Here is a 14747-nt window from a genome sequence, read left to right on the forward strand (position 1 = left end):
ATACTCAGGCTGCTAGTTCCATCAGACACCTGAAGAATTACCATACTAACGATCCTAGGGCCTCCAATTATTTTTAATTAAATTATTTTAAAATTACTTGAAAGTTCAACAGATTCAGAAAAAAAAAATCCCATTATTTCTTACTTTTCTTTTACCTTTCCAATGAACTATAAATTAAAGGAGGATTAAATAGGGTTTACAAGTTCCTCCCATTTCCTATAATTGAACAGGTCAGAATCATATGGCTCATTACTAACGATCCTTAATAAGCTTTACTCCTGTGATTAGTCCTGTTGGAATTGATGGGACTTATTCTTATAAAGGCTTGTAGAACTGGATTTGTAATTGCTTCCTTGTTTTTTGTGTTTTATTTTGTGGGTATGTCTACACTGGAGCTGGAAGGTGTAATTTCCAGCCTGAGGAGGCATAACCCACGCTAGCTCTGATAGACTTAGCACACTAAAAATAGAAGTGAAATTTCTGTGAACATATTTGTATTAAACAAGGGCTTATTGTTTCCTGCCTTCTCTTGACTTCTTGCAGTGAAGTCAAAGTGCTGAAAATTATGATGTTGCAGTCAGATCCACGACAGCAGATTTTTTCATTACAAAAATAGGATCAGGCAGAGGTGAATTTATTTAGATACTTGAAATAAATTGTGTGTTCATCATCTTTACAGAGAATAAGTCACTGGTTCACTGTAAGGAATGTCTAGAATGGAAATAGACTTGGGGATTTGTAGCTTTTATTATACTGTCATAAATATAAAGGGAAGGGTAAACCCCTTTGAAATCCCTCCTGGCCAGGGGAAAGCTCCTCTCACCTGTAAAGGGTTAAGAAGCTAAAGGTAACCTCGCTGGCATCTGACCAAAATGACCAATGAGGAGACAAGATACTTTCAAAAGCTGGGAGGAGGGAGAGAAACAAAGGGTCTGTGTGTCTGTCTATATGCTGGTTTCTGCCGGGAATAGACCAGGAATGGAGTCTTAGAACTTTTAGTAAGTAATCTAGCTAGGTATGTGTTAGATTATGATTTCTTTAAATGGCTGAGAAAAGAATTGTGCTGAATAGAATAACTATTTCTGTCTGTGTATCTTTTTTGTAACTTAGGGTTTTGCCTAGAGGGATTCTCTATGTTTTTGAATCTAATTACCCTGTAAGATATCTACCATCCTGATTTTACAGGGGGGATTTCTTTATTTCTATTTACTTCTATTTTTATTAAAAGTCTTCTTGTAAGAAAACTGAATGCTTTTTCATTGTTCTCAGATCCAAGGGTTTGGGTCTGTGGTCACCTATGCAAATTGGTGAGGCTTTTTATCCAACATTTCCCAGGAAAAGGGGGGGTGCAAGTGTTGGGAGGATTGTTCATTGTTCTTAAGATCCAAGGGTCTGGGTCTGTAGTCACCTAGGCAAATTGGTGAGGCTTTTTACCAAACCTTGTCCAGGAAGTGGGGTGCAAGGTTTGGGAAGTATTTTGGGGGGACAGATGTGTCCAAACAGCTCTTGCCCAGTAACCAGTATTAGTTTGGTGGTGGTAGCGGCCAATCCAAGGACAACGGGTGTAATATTTTGTACCTTGGGGAAGTTTTGACCTAAGCTGGTAAAGATAAGCTTAGGAGGTTTTTCATGCAGGTCCCCACATCTGTACCCTAGAGTTCAGAGTGGGGGAGGAACCTTGACATATACCTTGTTCACTCTTAAAGCAGTAAATAAATACTTGAAATACTTATCTTCTTTTTTTGTTGATTGAAGTTGTCTATGATGACACCAATGAAAAGGTTCAAGGTGAAGAATGATCCGAATATGATAAAGATGACAAAGTAAAGATACATGTACAGGTTGTCCTCATACTTAGGCTGATCTAGTAGCTATAAAACATCATACATTTACATATTATCTTCATGAAGACTAAGAATCAAAAATTTCATTTAATTCATAAAGCAGCAACTCATGGCAAGAGGAGATAGATAGATACAGATATACAACACAGAATACAAAGTGTACAGTGCTCACTTTATATTATTTTTATTACAAATATTTGCACTGTAAAAGAGATAAAATAGTATTTTTCAATTCACCTCATGCAAGTCCACTCAGTCCTACTTCTTGTTCAGCCAATCACTAAGACAAACAAGTTTGGTTACATTTACGGGAGATAATGCTGCCCGCTTCTAATTTACAATGTCACATGAAAGTGAGAACAGGCATTCGCATGGCACAGTTGTAGCTGGTGTTGCAAGTCATTTACATGCCAGATATGCTAAACATTTGTATGCCCCTTCATGCTTCAACTTGTAGGCTCTAAAGTTTTACATTGTTTTGTTTTTGAGTGCAGTTATGTAAAAAAAAATTCTACATTTGTAATTGTACTTTCACGATAGAGATTTCTTTACAGTACTTGTATGAAGTGAATTGAAATTTACTATTTCTATCCCCCCGGATACCTTCTCAGATGCTCCTCAACCCTGAAAAGTGATTTGCACCAAATAAGTTGGGCAACATACAGTGCCCAGCCTACACGAGCAATGAAGTGTGTGACCCTCTAATTATCAATTTTGAAAAAAGGTTGTGTATTCCTGTATATTCAATGTATGCATTTCCTGAATCTCTCTTTTTTTTTTAACCGTTCACACAGATGATTACCAAAGGCAGTGTTTAATCCATCACCATTTGGCATCTTTAAATTGAGGCTGGATGGTTTTCTAAAAAATAATCTAAACAGACTAATTCAACTACAAATTATCGGGCTTAATAGAAATAAGGAAGATTAATTCCCTTGACTGCAGAAATTGCTTTGTGAAATTCTATGGCCTATGTTATGTAGGAAATCTCATTAGTTGATTAAAATGGTCCATTTTGGCCTTATAATCAGTGAATCCATGTCGTTATTGTTCAATATTTTCAACACAATTCAATATAGCTATTAAAATTTCATTACATATGCGGAATGTCGGAATATATTCAACAGATATAAATGGTCTTAAAACTTATATTATACTTACATCTCGTGAATCAACAGCTGCATACATAATATCCATCCATCCTTTAAATGTAGCCTGGAAATGAAACACAAGTTTTTATTTACCTGTAAAAATCCAGGCCCTACAAAATTATGAGAGCACATCTCTTAATAATCTTTTTTTAAAAACATAAATTCATACCAGCACTGTTCATATCACAATTAAAAATGCGCATATAATACAATTATATGTATTAGTCTCCTACCCTTTTTCATAAATAGTTATCAGACATTCTAAAAATGTTCCAATCATATGTATGCTACTACTTCATCCATTCTCCAGGCACCAAATGTGGCCCTTGATCTTTGCTAAGAAGCCTTAGTGATATCATTAGGAGTTTTTTTGTATGGAAAAAGTGGCAATTATTGCCCATTTTAAGTAACAATATCGCGTAAAATGAGTATAACCAGGCAATACCATAAAATGTGATTTCTAATACTTCACTATTCATTTAATATACTGTATAGAGCTGTATTACAAATATTAATCCAATAGGAAAGTTATGAGTCTTTAGTACATTTGTCCTCCTTAAAACATTTTTAGAATGATCCTATTTACCTAATTAATGTTAGTGCGGTTTCCCTTGCATTAATTATTTGTAAATGACAATTGTACAGATTTTTTTAGTGGCAACCACTGTTTGTCCCAGCCATGTAGAAAGAAAGACAAGGCACAAGGGATGTGGTTTAACTAAGCCACACATTTATTAATGTAACTTATCTGGGTACTATCTGGCAAAAACTTATCCAGAGCAGGTCATCCTTCCTTCCATGATTTGTTCACCTTGTGGAGGGCTGCCATCAGGTCTCCACAACTAGTTCCTGCCCGATGCTGGGATCTTACCTCCCTCCATGTGTACAAGGATTAAGGGGCTACAGAAAAGGGGGTTCTCCTCTTGTTGAATCAGACATTAGGAGCTCCATCCCAATTCCCCAGCTTCTTTAGGGGAAGCATTCCCCTAACGCCACTTCCAATTACGTTCTACTAGGGAACTCGGCTCCCATCCCATTGAATGATTATCTGCACAGTTATCAGTTTGAACTGTATCTCCTAACCTAACCACCAGGTCCCTGAGCTGCTGTGGGGAAGACTTAAAAACCCGCCCTACCCCTGCCAATCTGGCAGTGAGGGGAAAATTCCTTCCCTGTCCCAGACAGGTGACTAGCACGATGCCCACAGCTGACTCAGCAAACCTGTTCCTACTATAATCCTAGGGATGGGAGGGTGGGACTTGTTATTCTGGGCATATAATGACACCCTGGCCAGAAGAAAGGGCACATGTGCCCTCCCCTTGGGTGCATGGGTGCCAGTATGTTCTTGGGAACCCCTCCTCAGACCAGCCAATCTGCAAGGATGCCTGCCTTCTTCTCAGCTTCATTTCCCACCCCAAATGCACAAGGAACTGAACTCCCACGAGAGGGTGGAGAGGGACAGGGAGGGAGGGGGACCCTTAAAGAAGCCACAGAGCCCTCTTTCTTGTGCCAGCCTAGACTAATTCCCACCCTCCGCTCTCCAGGCTGCAGGGGGTGCAATTGTATTGTGCGTCATCAAAACGCTTCCTTTTGCCTTTTTAACATTAGGGACTATCAGTGTAAGAAGGTATTCCCTATATTAGGGTGGGGAATCCCTTTTATACCACTAATATCTTAATTACAGGTAAAGTAATATGCGTCTTTTTAAGGGTACTGACTGTATATGAGGAAATTAACCTGCTTTTTGATGAAAGTTGTCCATTTCTCTTATACTTTTTTTTTCAAATACAGCAATATAAAATACAGAAATTCACTTACTACTTGAAGCAGTGCAAGATACCCAGCGCCTACATTATCGAAGTTTACTTTCACATTTTTCCATCGGGCACTTTCATTCTTTTTTATGAGGTCCTCGCATTGAGTATAATTGTCAACATCGCTGATATCAAACATCTCACCAGTTGTTGTGTTAACACAGTGGTAGAACTTGCCAGCAAACAGATTTACTCCCATGATGCTGAAGATTAGCCAGAATATCAGACAAACCAGTAGCACATTCATGATGGATGGAATTGCTCCTATCAGGGCATTAACAACCACCTAGCATACAAATTAAAGACAAAAAAGCCTCAATGATCTTTTATAATTAAAGAATCACACAATGTTCTATTAATATTTCTATAATACTAACAGATTTTTTCTGTCTATATTTTATAATGAAATATTTTAGCAAATATTGAAAGAAAGTAATACCTTCAATGAAACTGAAAAAAGCAAGAACTAAAACCCTACATGGAAAGCAAGGCAATGAAAAAGTATGAAAAGAAATTAAAGAAAACCTGGCAGTGGTTAGATGGAGCCTTAGAATTTGTGTGCTCTAGAAAAAAGAGAGAAAGAAATGTTAAATATTAAGAACATAAATCAAAATCTATAGACAGTGCAACAAAATATATTTTTAAATAAATGTAAAGAATGACTGATGATGGAAGACTGAGCAAAAGAATTTTACACATAAAGTAGGCAGTACTGATGACTTGATTCTGAGATTGAATTAAAACATTAGGAATTATACACATGATATGCTAATATTCACATAGAAAAGTTAGGCAACTCTGTACTATGCATTTAGTTTTGTCATCACATAATTAATTTTAAACCTTGGTCTAAAATAATCTTTATATTCATTGGACTTAATGAGAGCAAAGAAATGCACACTTCTGTTCATTGGTTTTTCTTGGCTATGTTTAATTTATATACAATTAAGCAATTCTACCCGGAAAAAGTGACTGCAAAAGATCAGAGCAAGTGCAGCTGAGCAAAAGGTTATTTGAATTATGTATAGTGATTCTATTTTACTCTGAAAAGAAGATTCAGCAGCTGAGGAAACAGCAAAGAATCTGTCTGCAGTGAAGGTTTTGGGTGGTTAATTTTGTATCCAAAGACCACTAAAATCAAGAGGAATCTTTCCATTTACTTCACTAGGCTTTTGTTTGGGGCCTATGGGGTGTGGGCAAAGAGCTAGTATTTTATCTAGTTGCCAGGTACAAAGAATCTATTCACTGGCATCAGTTATTTAAAAATGCATTCTTATTGTGTTGTACAGTATTGGTGTGACGGGGTATATCAGCCCCACATGGTTACAGGAGGAGTTAACCTTTCTCTCTTAGTAGAGGAGGCCACACACCCCCAGCTCTCCTGGGCGTGCTCCATCTGGAAGCAGGCTATAAAAACCAGCAGAGCAGCTCAGTCTGGGCTGACCACCGGCGGGGAAGGAGGTGTGTCGCCAGCTCCTGAGGGAGGACCACCTGCACTCCAAGATGTGGAGGCCAGCCACACGGAGGCAGACCCCGACACGGGACATCGTGGAGAGGGGAGAGACTGGATAATCCCAGAGACGGAGGCCGCCAGAGACTTGGGTAGGAAGTGACCCAGGGAGGTTTTGTGGCAAAACAGTGACAGAAGAGGACCAAGGCTCGGCCTGTTTTGGTGGACCCCCATCTTGCTAGTAGTATGGACTCTGGCCATTGGGCCGCACTGCCCCGACAGGAGGGGCTGTAGTATTGACTCTGACCATTGGGCCGCACTGCCTGGACATCAGGGGCTGTAGTACTGGCTCTGACCATTGGTCTGCACTGCCCTGCTATCAAGGGCTGCATTAAGGACTGAGGCCCCTGAGCTGCACAGCCCAGAGACCTGATCACGGGACTGTGAGGCAGATTGCCTCTCCCCTGCCTCCACGGGATGATGGGGTGTATCAGCCCCGTGACAATTGGAAAGAAACAGTACTGTTTGTATATATGTGAGCTTAAAGTATACAGATAGAAGCTGGGTTTTCCAAGGTGAAGGTTAAGATATGAATGTTATCCATTTTGTTACAAATCAGTTTTTTCAGACATTAGAATCATCTGTCACTACAACTGAGATAATTGCTGTTATATTTAGGCAGATTGGCAAGCTATGGAAATCTGAATAATTTCCTAAACAGGAAAGAATTGGAAAGCTATGTGGGAAGAGAGGCAAGGTGGTGGAGTCAGATAGGCTCATCAAAATTGCCTTGATCCTTAGGAGAAAAATACACAATAAAACTCAAAGTTGAAAGGCAGCAGCTAAGAGAACTCTGCTCCCATCTCTGTCTTCCATTTTCACCCCATCCTTCTCTCTACCATTTATTGAGAGAGCCTTCCCCTCACTTCCTATCTCATGTGGGGGTGCCTCTCAGAAATACAGAAATGTGTGTTTTCCCCCCATTCCAGCTGGCAGGGAGTCTCATGCTCCAGCTGCTGCCAGCCTCTTCACCATGATCTTGCTATGTGTCCCATGCCAGTTCTGACACATGAGGCAGGGGATGGAGGCTGGCAGCAGTAGATGGAATAAGCATCCCAGGAAGACTGAAAAGGGAACTGGAGTTTCTCAGTTCTAAGGCCAGTTTCTCCCCACTCAGGTCCCTAAATCCAATGGGAATTATAACAGCTCCAGGGCTGGAATAACTCACCTCTGTTGTCATGAGTAGATTGGGTACACTCTAAGGCTGACCTGCAAGAAGTAAACTACATGCGTGTAAACCCTGTGCCTTTCCATCACACACTTTTCATGTACTCTGTCATAGGAGTTCTGTGCAGTAAGCCCCAGTATCATTATTTAAAACCTGATTGCCATACATAGTAGAAAGAGAGCAACCACAGGCTATGCAGTTCTGCAAGCTAACTAGACACAATTTTTTTAGACTTTTTTTTTTCTTAGCAGGAGAGAAATATAGAAACTATGCTTCTTTCACTCATCATCAGAAAATGTGATAGGCATTAACAATGCAGCCATTGCATCCTGATAATTCCTTAATGTTTTACACAAAAACTCTGTAATTAGCTAGGTGGTAAATAACCTAAAAAATATGTGTGATTGCTTGTAAATGCTAATGATTGCAATTGGATATAAATTTTAGTTATGTAATAAAGCATCCTACTGTAGTTACTGGTATGCCATAGAAAAGAGGATAGTGCAATATTTCTACATGGATTTGTCATTCCTCATTTTGCAAGTATGGTTTCTGTTTATGCATGGATTAATTCAGGTTCTTTCATTTGTCTCACCCTCATCCCTTCAAATCGTGACAAGGCTCTTAGAGGTCTCAAAGCTCTTAGTGTCCTAAGCGATTTAATGGCACCAAGTTCAGAATAGCCCAAGGCATTGGCAATGAGACTAACCAACGACACCTACAGAAAAACAGAAAAACAATAATTATTCATTTCCTGAACCTGCTGATATTAGGATATAATATGCATTATGTGGGTTTCTTAAGACTGGTTGGACCTCTTTCTATAGTTTTCCTTTTTTAACCATAGGAAATATTTTAAAAAATTATTGAGGAAGGGAAAATACTTATAGGACACCTGTTTATGGAACCTTTGTTGACATAAAAAAGTCCTTACATTTTCATGTATTTTGTTGGAGGGGCAAGGAACCATAATGGACCTAAAGAGGGCCTGTTTAAAAAAAAAAAGAGTATACATTAGTCTGTATAGCTTGCCAATTTGCCTTATCTTTATCTCTTCTTATCTGGTTAGAGTTCAATATCTGGACATAGCTCACTGTTCTCAAAGGATATAGTTTTCAAAAGCACCTATGTATCTTAGGGGCCTTAGTTCTACTGACTTTCAATAGGTTTTAGTCACTTTCAAAAATTTTACCCAAGGTCTTTAATAAGGATACTTTGTACCTTTTTCTGAGGTTTTTAAGTACTTTACAGTTGTGGCTAAGTATTATTTATTATCCTCATTTTACAAAGGCACAGAGAGGTTATGTAACTTGCCCAGGGTCAAGCAGTGGCCAGTTAATAGAACAGATAGGATTAGGATCTAGTTCTCCTAACTTCTGGTTCACTGCTCTAACCAGCACATCATGAGGCTTCCCTACAGCCTTGATCATTTGGTCAGACTCAAAGGGCACGGCTGCAGTCTTAGCTCCATGCCATACATGGAGCAACACGTGATATCAGCCATATAATATAACAGTTCCTGTAAGGCACCATATCTTCCTTAGAATCCAGGAACTAGTGGATAGAACACCAGGAAAACACTTTGGCAAAAAGTGGGCAGACACCCCAGTAACTGGTGCAGATTCCACAACACTCTTCTTTATGCTTCCGCTTACCAACAAGTTTGGTAGGTTTCAGTGGCAGCAGTTCACCTGTGAAAGGCTGATGATTGCTGTGATAACTCAGCATGGACATCTTCCCATGGCCTGTTGTCAGGAAGACTTCATAAACCTTAGATATTAATAATACAGTCGCTGTTCCACACCCAGACATAAAAACATAGTGACTAATATCTCTGAAATTAGTGTTGATGGAGCTGCCACATTCCTACTTTCTTGACTATCTTCTTCCAAAAGGGAGATTTGAGAAGGATGATTAACATCATCACTAAGGTCCGAAAATGACTTATTGAGCAAAAGCCTAACCACCACCCATTTAACGGCACATTGTTGTACATTATAATATAAGAGTTATGAAAGTAAAACAAGCAGGATTTGGACTATAGTGATTGCCATTTAAAAGTCATTGTTTACCAATAGATAAGCAATTGAGGTTCCAAGCTTATTTCCTGTTCTAAATAAAGGAAAGTACAGTGCTATCTCAGGTACGTGTGAGACAGCTATCGGCGAATTTCAGCTTTTTATTGACCACCACTGTATATTTACAAAGACACACGGGCAATGAAATCATATTTGTACTATATCAGAGAATATTGCTCAATGTCAATTACTCCACCACGGGAGAGGATTAACTTTCATGTCTGAAATGAAGCTAATCTAAGCAGTTTTAAGTGGAAATTTGCCACAGTTGTGTTTCTTTTGATTAAAGTATAACTATAGCATTCCACCACCAGAAGTATAGAATACATGTATACCTGAATATATGCGTATTTCATTCCAGTACTTGAAAGAATCCTGAAGACCTTCACTTAATCCCACAAGATTTATAACACAAATCACTTTTCAGATGTAAGTATTCACTGATATGACAATAAGGAATGCCCCTTATGTGCTAAAATAGTTTTATTTTATATATAAACAAAAATGACTTGAACCACAACTATGGGAGTTAAAAGAGCATGCATCTAGAAATGACAATCTGAGATCAGATAGTAATAAAACATCCGATGAAGTGAGCTGTAGCTCACAAAAGCTCATGTTCAAATAAATTGGTTAGTCTCTAAGGTGCCACAAGTACTCCTTTTCTTTTTGCAAAAACAACAGGAGTACTTGTGGCACCTTAGAGACTAACAAATTTATTAAAGCATAAGCTTTCGTGGGCTACAGCCCACTTCATTGGATACATCGAATGGAACATATAGTAAGAAGATATATATATATATATATATAACATATGGATAAGTTGGAAGTTGCCATACAAACTGTGAGAGGCTAATTAGTTAAGATGAGCTATTATCAGCAGGAGAAAAAAACTTTTGTAGTGATAATCAAGATGGCCCATTTAGATAGTTGACAAGAAGGTGTGAGGATACTTAACTTAGGGAAATAGAATCTAAGTTAAGTATCCTCATTGGACGTAGGAGCCAGAGGGGGGACATGCAGATCCATGGCATGCGCAGAGCAGGGCAAGCCCCCAATCCCGCTCCCTAGCTGGAGCAGGACAAGCCCCGGACCCTGCATCCTGGTGAGAGCTTGAGGGCTGAATTAAAACGTCTGAAGGGCCAGATGTGGCCCCTGGGCCGAAGTTTGCCCACCGCTGTTCTAGAGCATACTAACAGAAACATTACAATGAAGGGACCAGAATTTGGACTGCCTCGTGAAGCAATACAATAATTTAGTGGCAACAACCTTCAACACCTTTGCCTCCAAGATACCCATTTTCATTTGAACACACACATCACTTTGGCTCACTAAAGGACTGAGTCAGATAACATTGGAAGGCAGGAGACCAAAATATTCTGGGAGCACTGATCCCTTAAGACAATGATCATAAGAACAGCCATACCGTGTCAGACTAAAGGTCCATTTAGCCCAGTATCCTGTCTTTCAACAGTGGCCAATGTCAGGTGCTCCAGAGGAAATGAACAGAACTGGTAATGATCAACTGATCCATCCTCTGCAGGGACTTTGTACAGATATATGCCATGGCTGGGAAGGAAGCCAAGAAAAGCTTCTCTTCTCTTCCATCATAAACCCTCCCAAGTCATAGCTAACTTATTTCTTACAAATTGTCAAACAGCTAATAAACTCCAGCTACACTAACTAATTTCATATGTTAATGCCACTGCCTTTTTCACTACTTCACTGCAAACACTAACAGAGTAGAGGATAATCTCTTGGGAATAAAGCTTTGACAGCATTTGGACCAAACATAGTATCTTAGATGCAAAGTTTGGATGGCTGTAGAAAAGTTCCATGATGATATAATGTATTATTTGAGAAACAATATGTGATCATATAATAAGACTGTGTCATAATGTATATGCACAAATTGCGGAGTTTTGCTTGGGACCTTAACTTTGGTATGTCCTGGCTTTTGTTTAGTATGCAACGTTCTGTTAGTTATAGTTTTCTCTTTTGAGTATAAATGCACCTTTAGTAACACCATCAGATAACCACAGGCTGTTAGTAAAATTTCCATTAATTTTTGCTCAAAGTACTGTGTTCATTAGAAATCTACTTCACAATAGTGAGCTTTGTAACTTTGTTGATAGGAAAATCAGTCAGAAAAGACTTGAAGAATAAAGAACTTACATCAACAATCAAGAAGTCCAGCCAGCACCAGGCATTAGTGAAATACATTTGAAAACCATAGGCAACCCATTTCAGAAGCATTTCCAGAATAAAGATGTATGTGAAAACCTTGTCAGCATATTCCAGCATGGTCTTGATAGTCTTGCGCTGCTCTATATATATGTCTTCAAAAGCCTGTGAACACAACGTTTGCAAGTATTCATAACTAAGTATTCATTCCTGGTTCAGAAAGATCAATTAGATAAATGAAGAAAGCGGAGGGATTAAAGTCTGTGCACCATTTTCATTTTCTTCTTTGTGCACTATTTTCAACTCTTAAATTACTTAGTTCCCATTTCACTACATCTGCTTCAACAGAATCCAACTTTGAGAGAGGCAGTCTTGTTTTATGCTTTCTCCAATAGAATATGGAGCATATGTTTTCTTAAGCAAAAGGAAAAGTCTAGTCTCTATTATTTTGAGAAACAAGAAATATAGGGACTCTACATGTAATTCTGTGTACTGTTTGTGTGACTCTCAGTTGTCTGTGATTTTTTTTTCACAATTGAGGTTTGGTTTTACAAAATCAAAGTAAATAATTCCAGGCCAAATCCTGAGGTCCTTACTCAGATTTTTACTCAACCTTTAAATAAACCCTCACAGAAATTAGTGATAAATTTGCCTATAAGAATTATTGCCTATAGAGACTTCAGGATTTGTGATCCTATTTTATTATTGAATCAAGAAATAAATACAAAGAATGATTTTCTGCCAATATTTTAATACAGGGGTTAACTCAAAAAATCCTCCTTTTCCAGATACGTACATTCTCCCAGAGAGGAGTAGTGAGGAAGATTTTATTTACTTCCCCATTTAAATAAAACGCTTTTCCTATCAGCATAACCAAGAAAAAAGACAGTGTTTACTGGCAAGAAAATATATATTTAAGTGTATTTATGGAAATGTCGGTAATTTGTTTTTGGAAAGTATACTATGCCCATTGATAGTGTAGCAAATGTAGAGCATGTGTAATTTGAAATGGGATAGTGGGTGAAGAGTGACAATCTTTTTGGAAACAATTGCCATTTAGTGAAATCTTATACATTCCAAAGATGACAAAAAATTTAGAAAATAATAATAATAGTAAGACAACAATGACCCAGGGTGGAGCATGACAGTGATGATTTAAGCAGAATGCAGAGAGTTCCAGAGCTTCACCAGCTAGTTCAAATGGCCCCAAATCCTAAAGTAAAATAATTTGAAGCCATAAATGTGTATATGTTTTAATATGATTCTGATGTGCACTCATACATTGGCCCAGGTCCTTTCGGAAATAGAGATGGGCTCACAATTCAAAATTTTGGTCAAAATCCAAACAGTAACAAAGGTCAGTAGAATTCAGGTCCAAAACTCTGCACTATAAATAACCACTATAAATTCTGGGTAACTCCACTGGCTATAATAAAGTTACTCCAGATTTACACCAGTCTAATTAAAAGCAGAGTTTAGCCCAGTGTTTTGGTTTTGGTCAATCTCTAATCAAAACATATGTGAATCTTAGTAAGCCTTCCAACTTTGGTCCACATTTCAAAACTGTAATGAAACATGAAATGCAGGAACTTTTAGAGTGTTTTTGAGTTTCAGCGTGAACATTTTGCACAGCTGTGATTAAAATACATCTATCAAGGCTTCTTTATCTTGCACATTATAAAGTGAGTGTTTGCTACTGCTGATTCCCAAATATTTCTTAAACTGATTAGAGTTTTATACTGATCAAAACCTATCCTGTATGCAAACATACTTTTAATAAATCACCCTTCTAAAAGCTTATTTTTCAGAATATGTCATCAGTATTTACTCACCAGAGCGCCACTGCTCAGAAGAATCATGAAGACAATGAATGTCTCAAACCAGTTGTGTTCAACTATGCTGTAGCAGGTTTTCCTAAGATTCCACCAGATTTTGCCTTTGCCATCTTCTATACTTACTTGACAACATGTGAACTTCTGCACACAACCTTTAAACATATTAAATAACTAGAAATTGGAATAAAATAGCAATTTATTTTGAAGTAGTTAATCACTCTGGCATCCAAATTATTATTAATTTTATTAGTTTGGTAGCCACTCTCTTTATGAGATACTTTTAAAATCTGACACTGGAATCCCCTACTTGCCGTTATAAGGTTCTGAATATCTGAATAGTGATAATAAATAGATTTAAACTACATCTAGGAGTGAAACCATGGGGAGAAAATGACAGTGATTTGCATTTACAACTAAGTATGAAATTGACTTTAAAAATATCTGTCAATATTACACACAATCTATGAACTACAATAAAACTTCAGAGTTACGAACACCTCGTGAATGGAGATTGTTCGTCACTCTGAAATGTTCATAACTCTGAACAGAACATTACAGTTCTTTCAAAAGTTTACAGCTGAACATTGGCTTATTACAGCTTTGAAACTTTACTATGCAGAAGAAAACTGCTGGTTTCCCTTTTATTTTTTTCAGTAGTTTACTTTTAACATAGCACTGTACTGTATTTGCTTTTTTTTGTCTCTGCTGCTGCCTGATTGCGTACTTCCAGTTCCAAATGAGGTCTATGGGTTGTCTGGTCAGTTCGTAACTTTTGTGTTCATAACTCTAAGGTTCTACTGTATATCCAAAACACAGTAGTGTTTGTGGCTATTGGTCAGTTCTGTTTGTCTCAGAAAAACAGAGTTGCTCCAAATTCTAAGGGCCTTCTCTAATGACTACAAAACACAGTTATAGGATTGGAAAAATTAATACTGCAATTATCTTAATATTGAGATATGTTAGTGATTGAGCAGGGAGGAGAGTTAGCCACCTTCCAGAGAATTCCTATTTTGACATTTGATTATCACTGACAAGGGAGTAGCTTCTCTTGGCTAGTGAAACCAAGAAGGCCCATGGCGTTTCAAGTGCCAACTGTTGTAGAAGCAAATTGTGTTGAATCAAGCCCCAGTTTGCTAACACGATCTTTAGGCAATATTGTGTTT

General features: G+C 38.1%; 1 protein-coding gene across 3 annotated transcripts in view; it reads right to left on the reverse strand.

Moving 5' to 3' along the window:
- The window catches only part of LOC311528424 (sodium channel protein type 2 subunit alpha-like), a 119281-nt gene that overhangs the window by 12663 nt on the left and 91871 nt on the right, over positions 1-14747 (reverse strand). For all 3 annotated transcript variants that reach the window (XM_084643446.1, XM_084643444.1, XM_084643445.1), the window contains 6 exons: positions 13582-13736; positions 11741-11914; positions 8083-8205; positions 4814-5095; positions 3006-3059; positions 1734-1871 (listed from right to left, as the gene is read on the reverse strand). In XM_084643446.1, the coding sequence (XP_084499572.1) occupies positions 1734-1871; positions 3006-3059; positions 4814-5095; positions 8083-8205; positions 11741-11914; positions 13582-13736 (926 nt within the window). The remainder of the gene's footprint in view (positions 1-1733; positions 1872-3005; positions 3060-4813; positions 5096-8082; positions 8206-11740; positions 11915-13581; positions 13737-14747) is intronic.

Source organism: Lepidochelys olivacea, assembly GCF_965140295.1.
Source record: "Lepidochelys olivacea isolate rLepOli2 genome assembly, chromosome: 11".
NCBI classification, from domain to species: domain Eukaryota; kingdom Metazoa; phylum Chordata; order Testudines; family Cheloniidae; genus Lepidochelys; species Lepidochelys olivacea.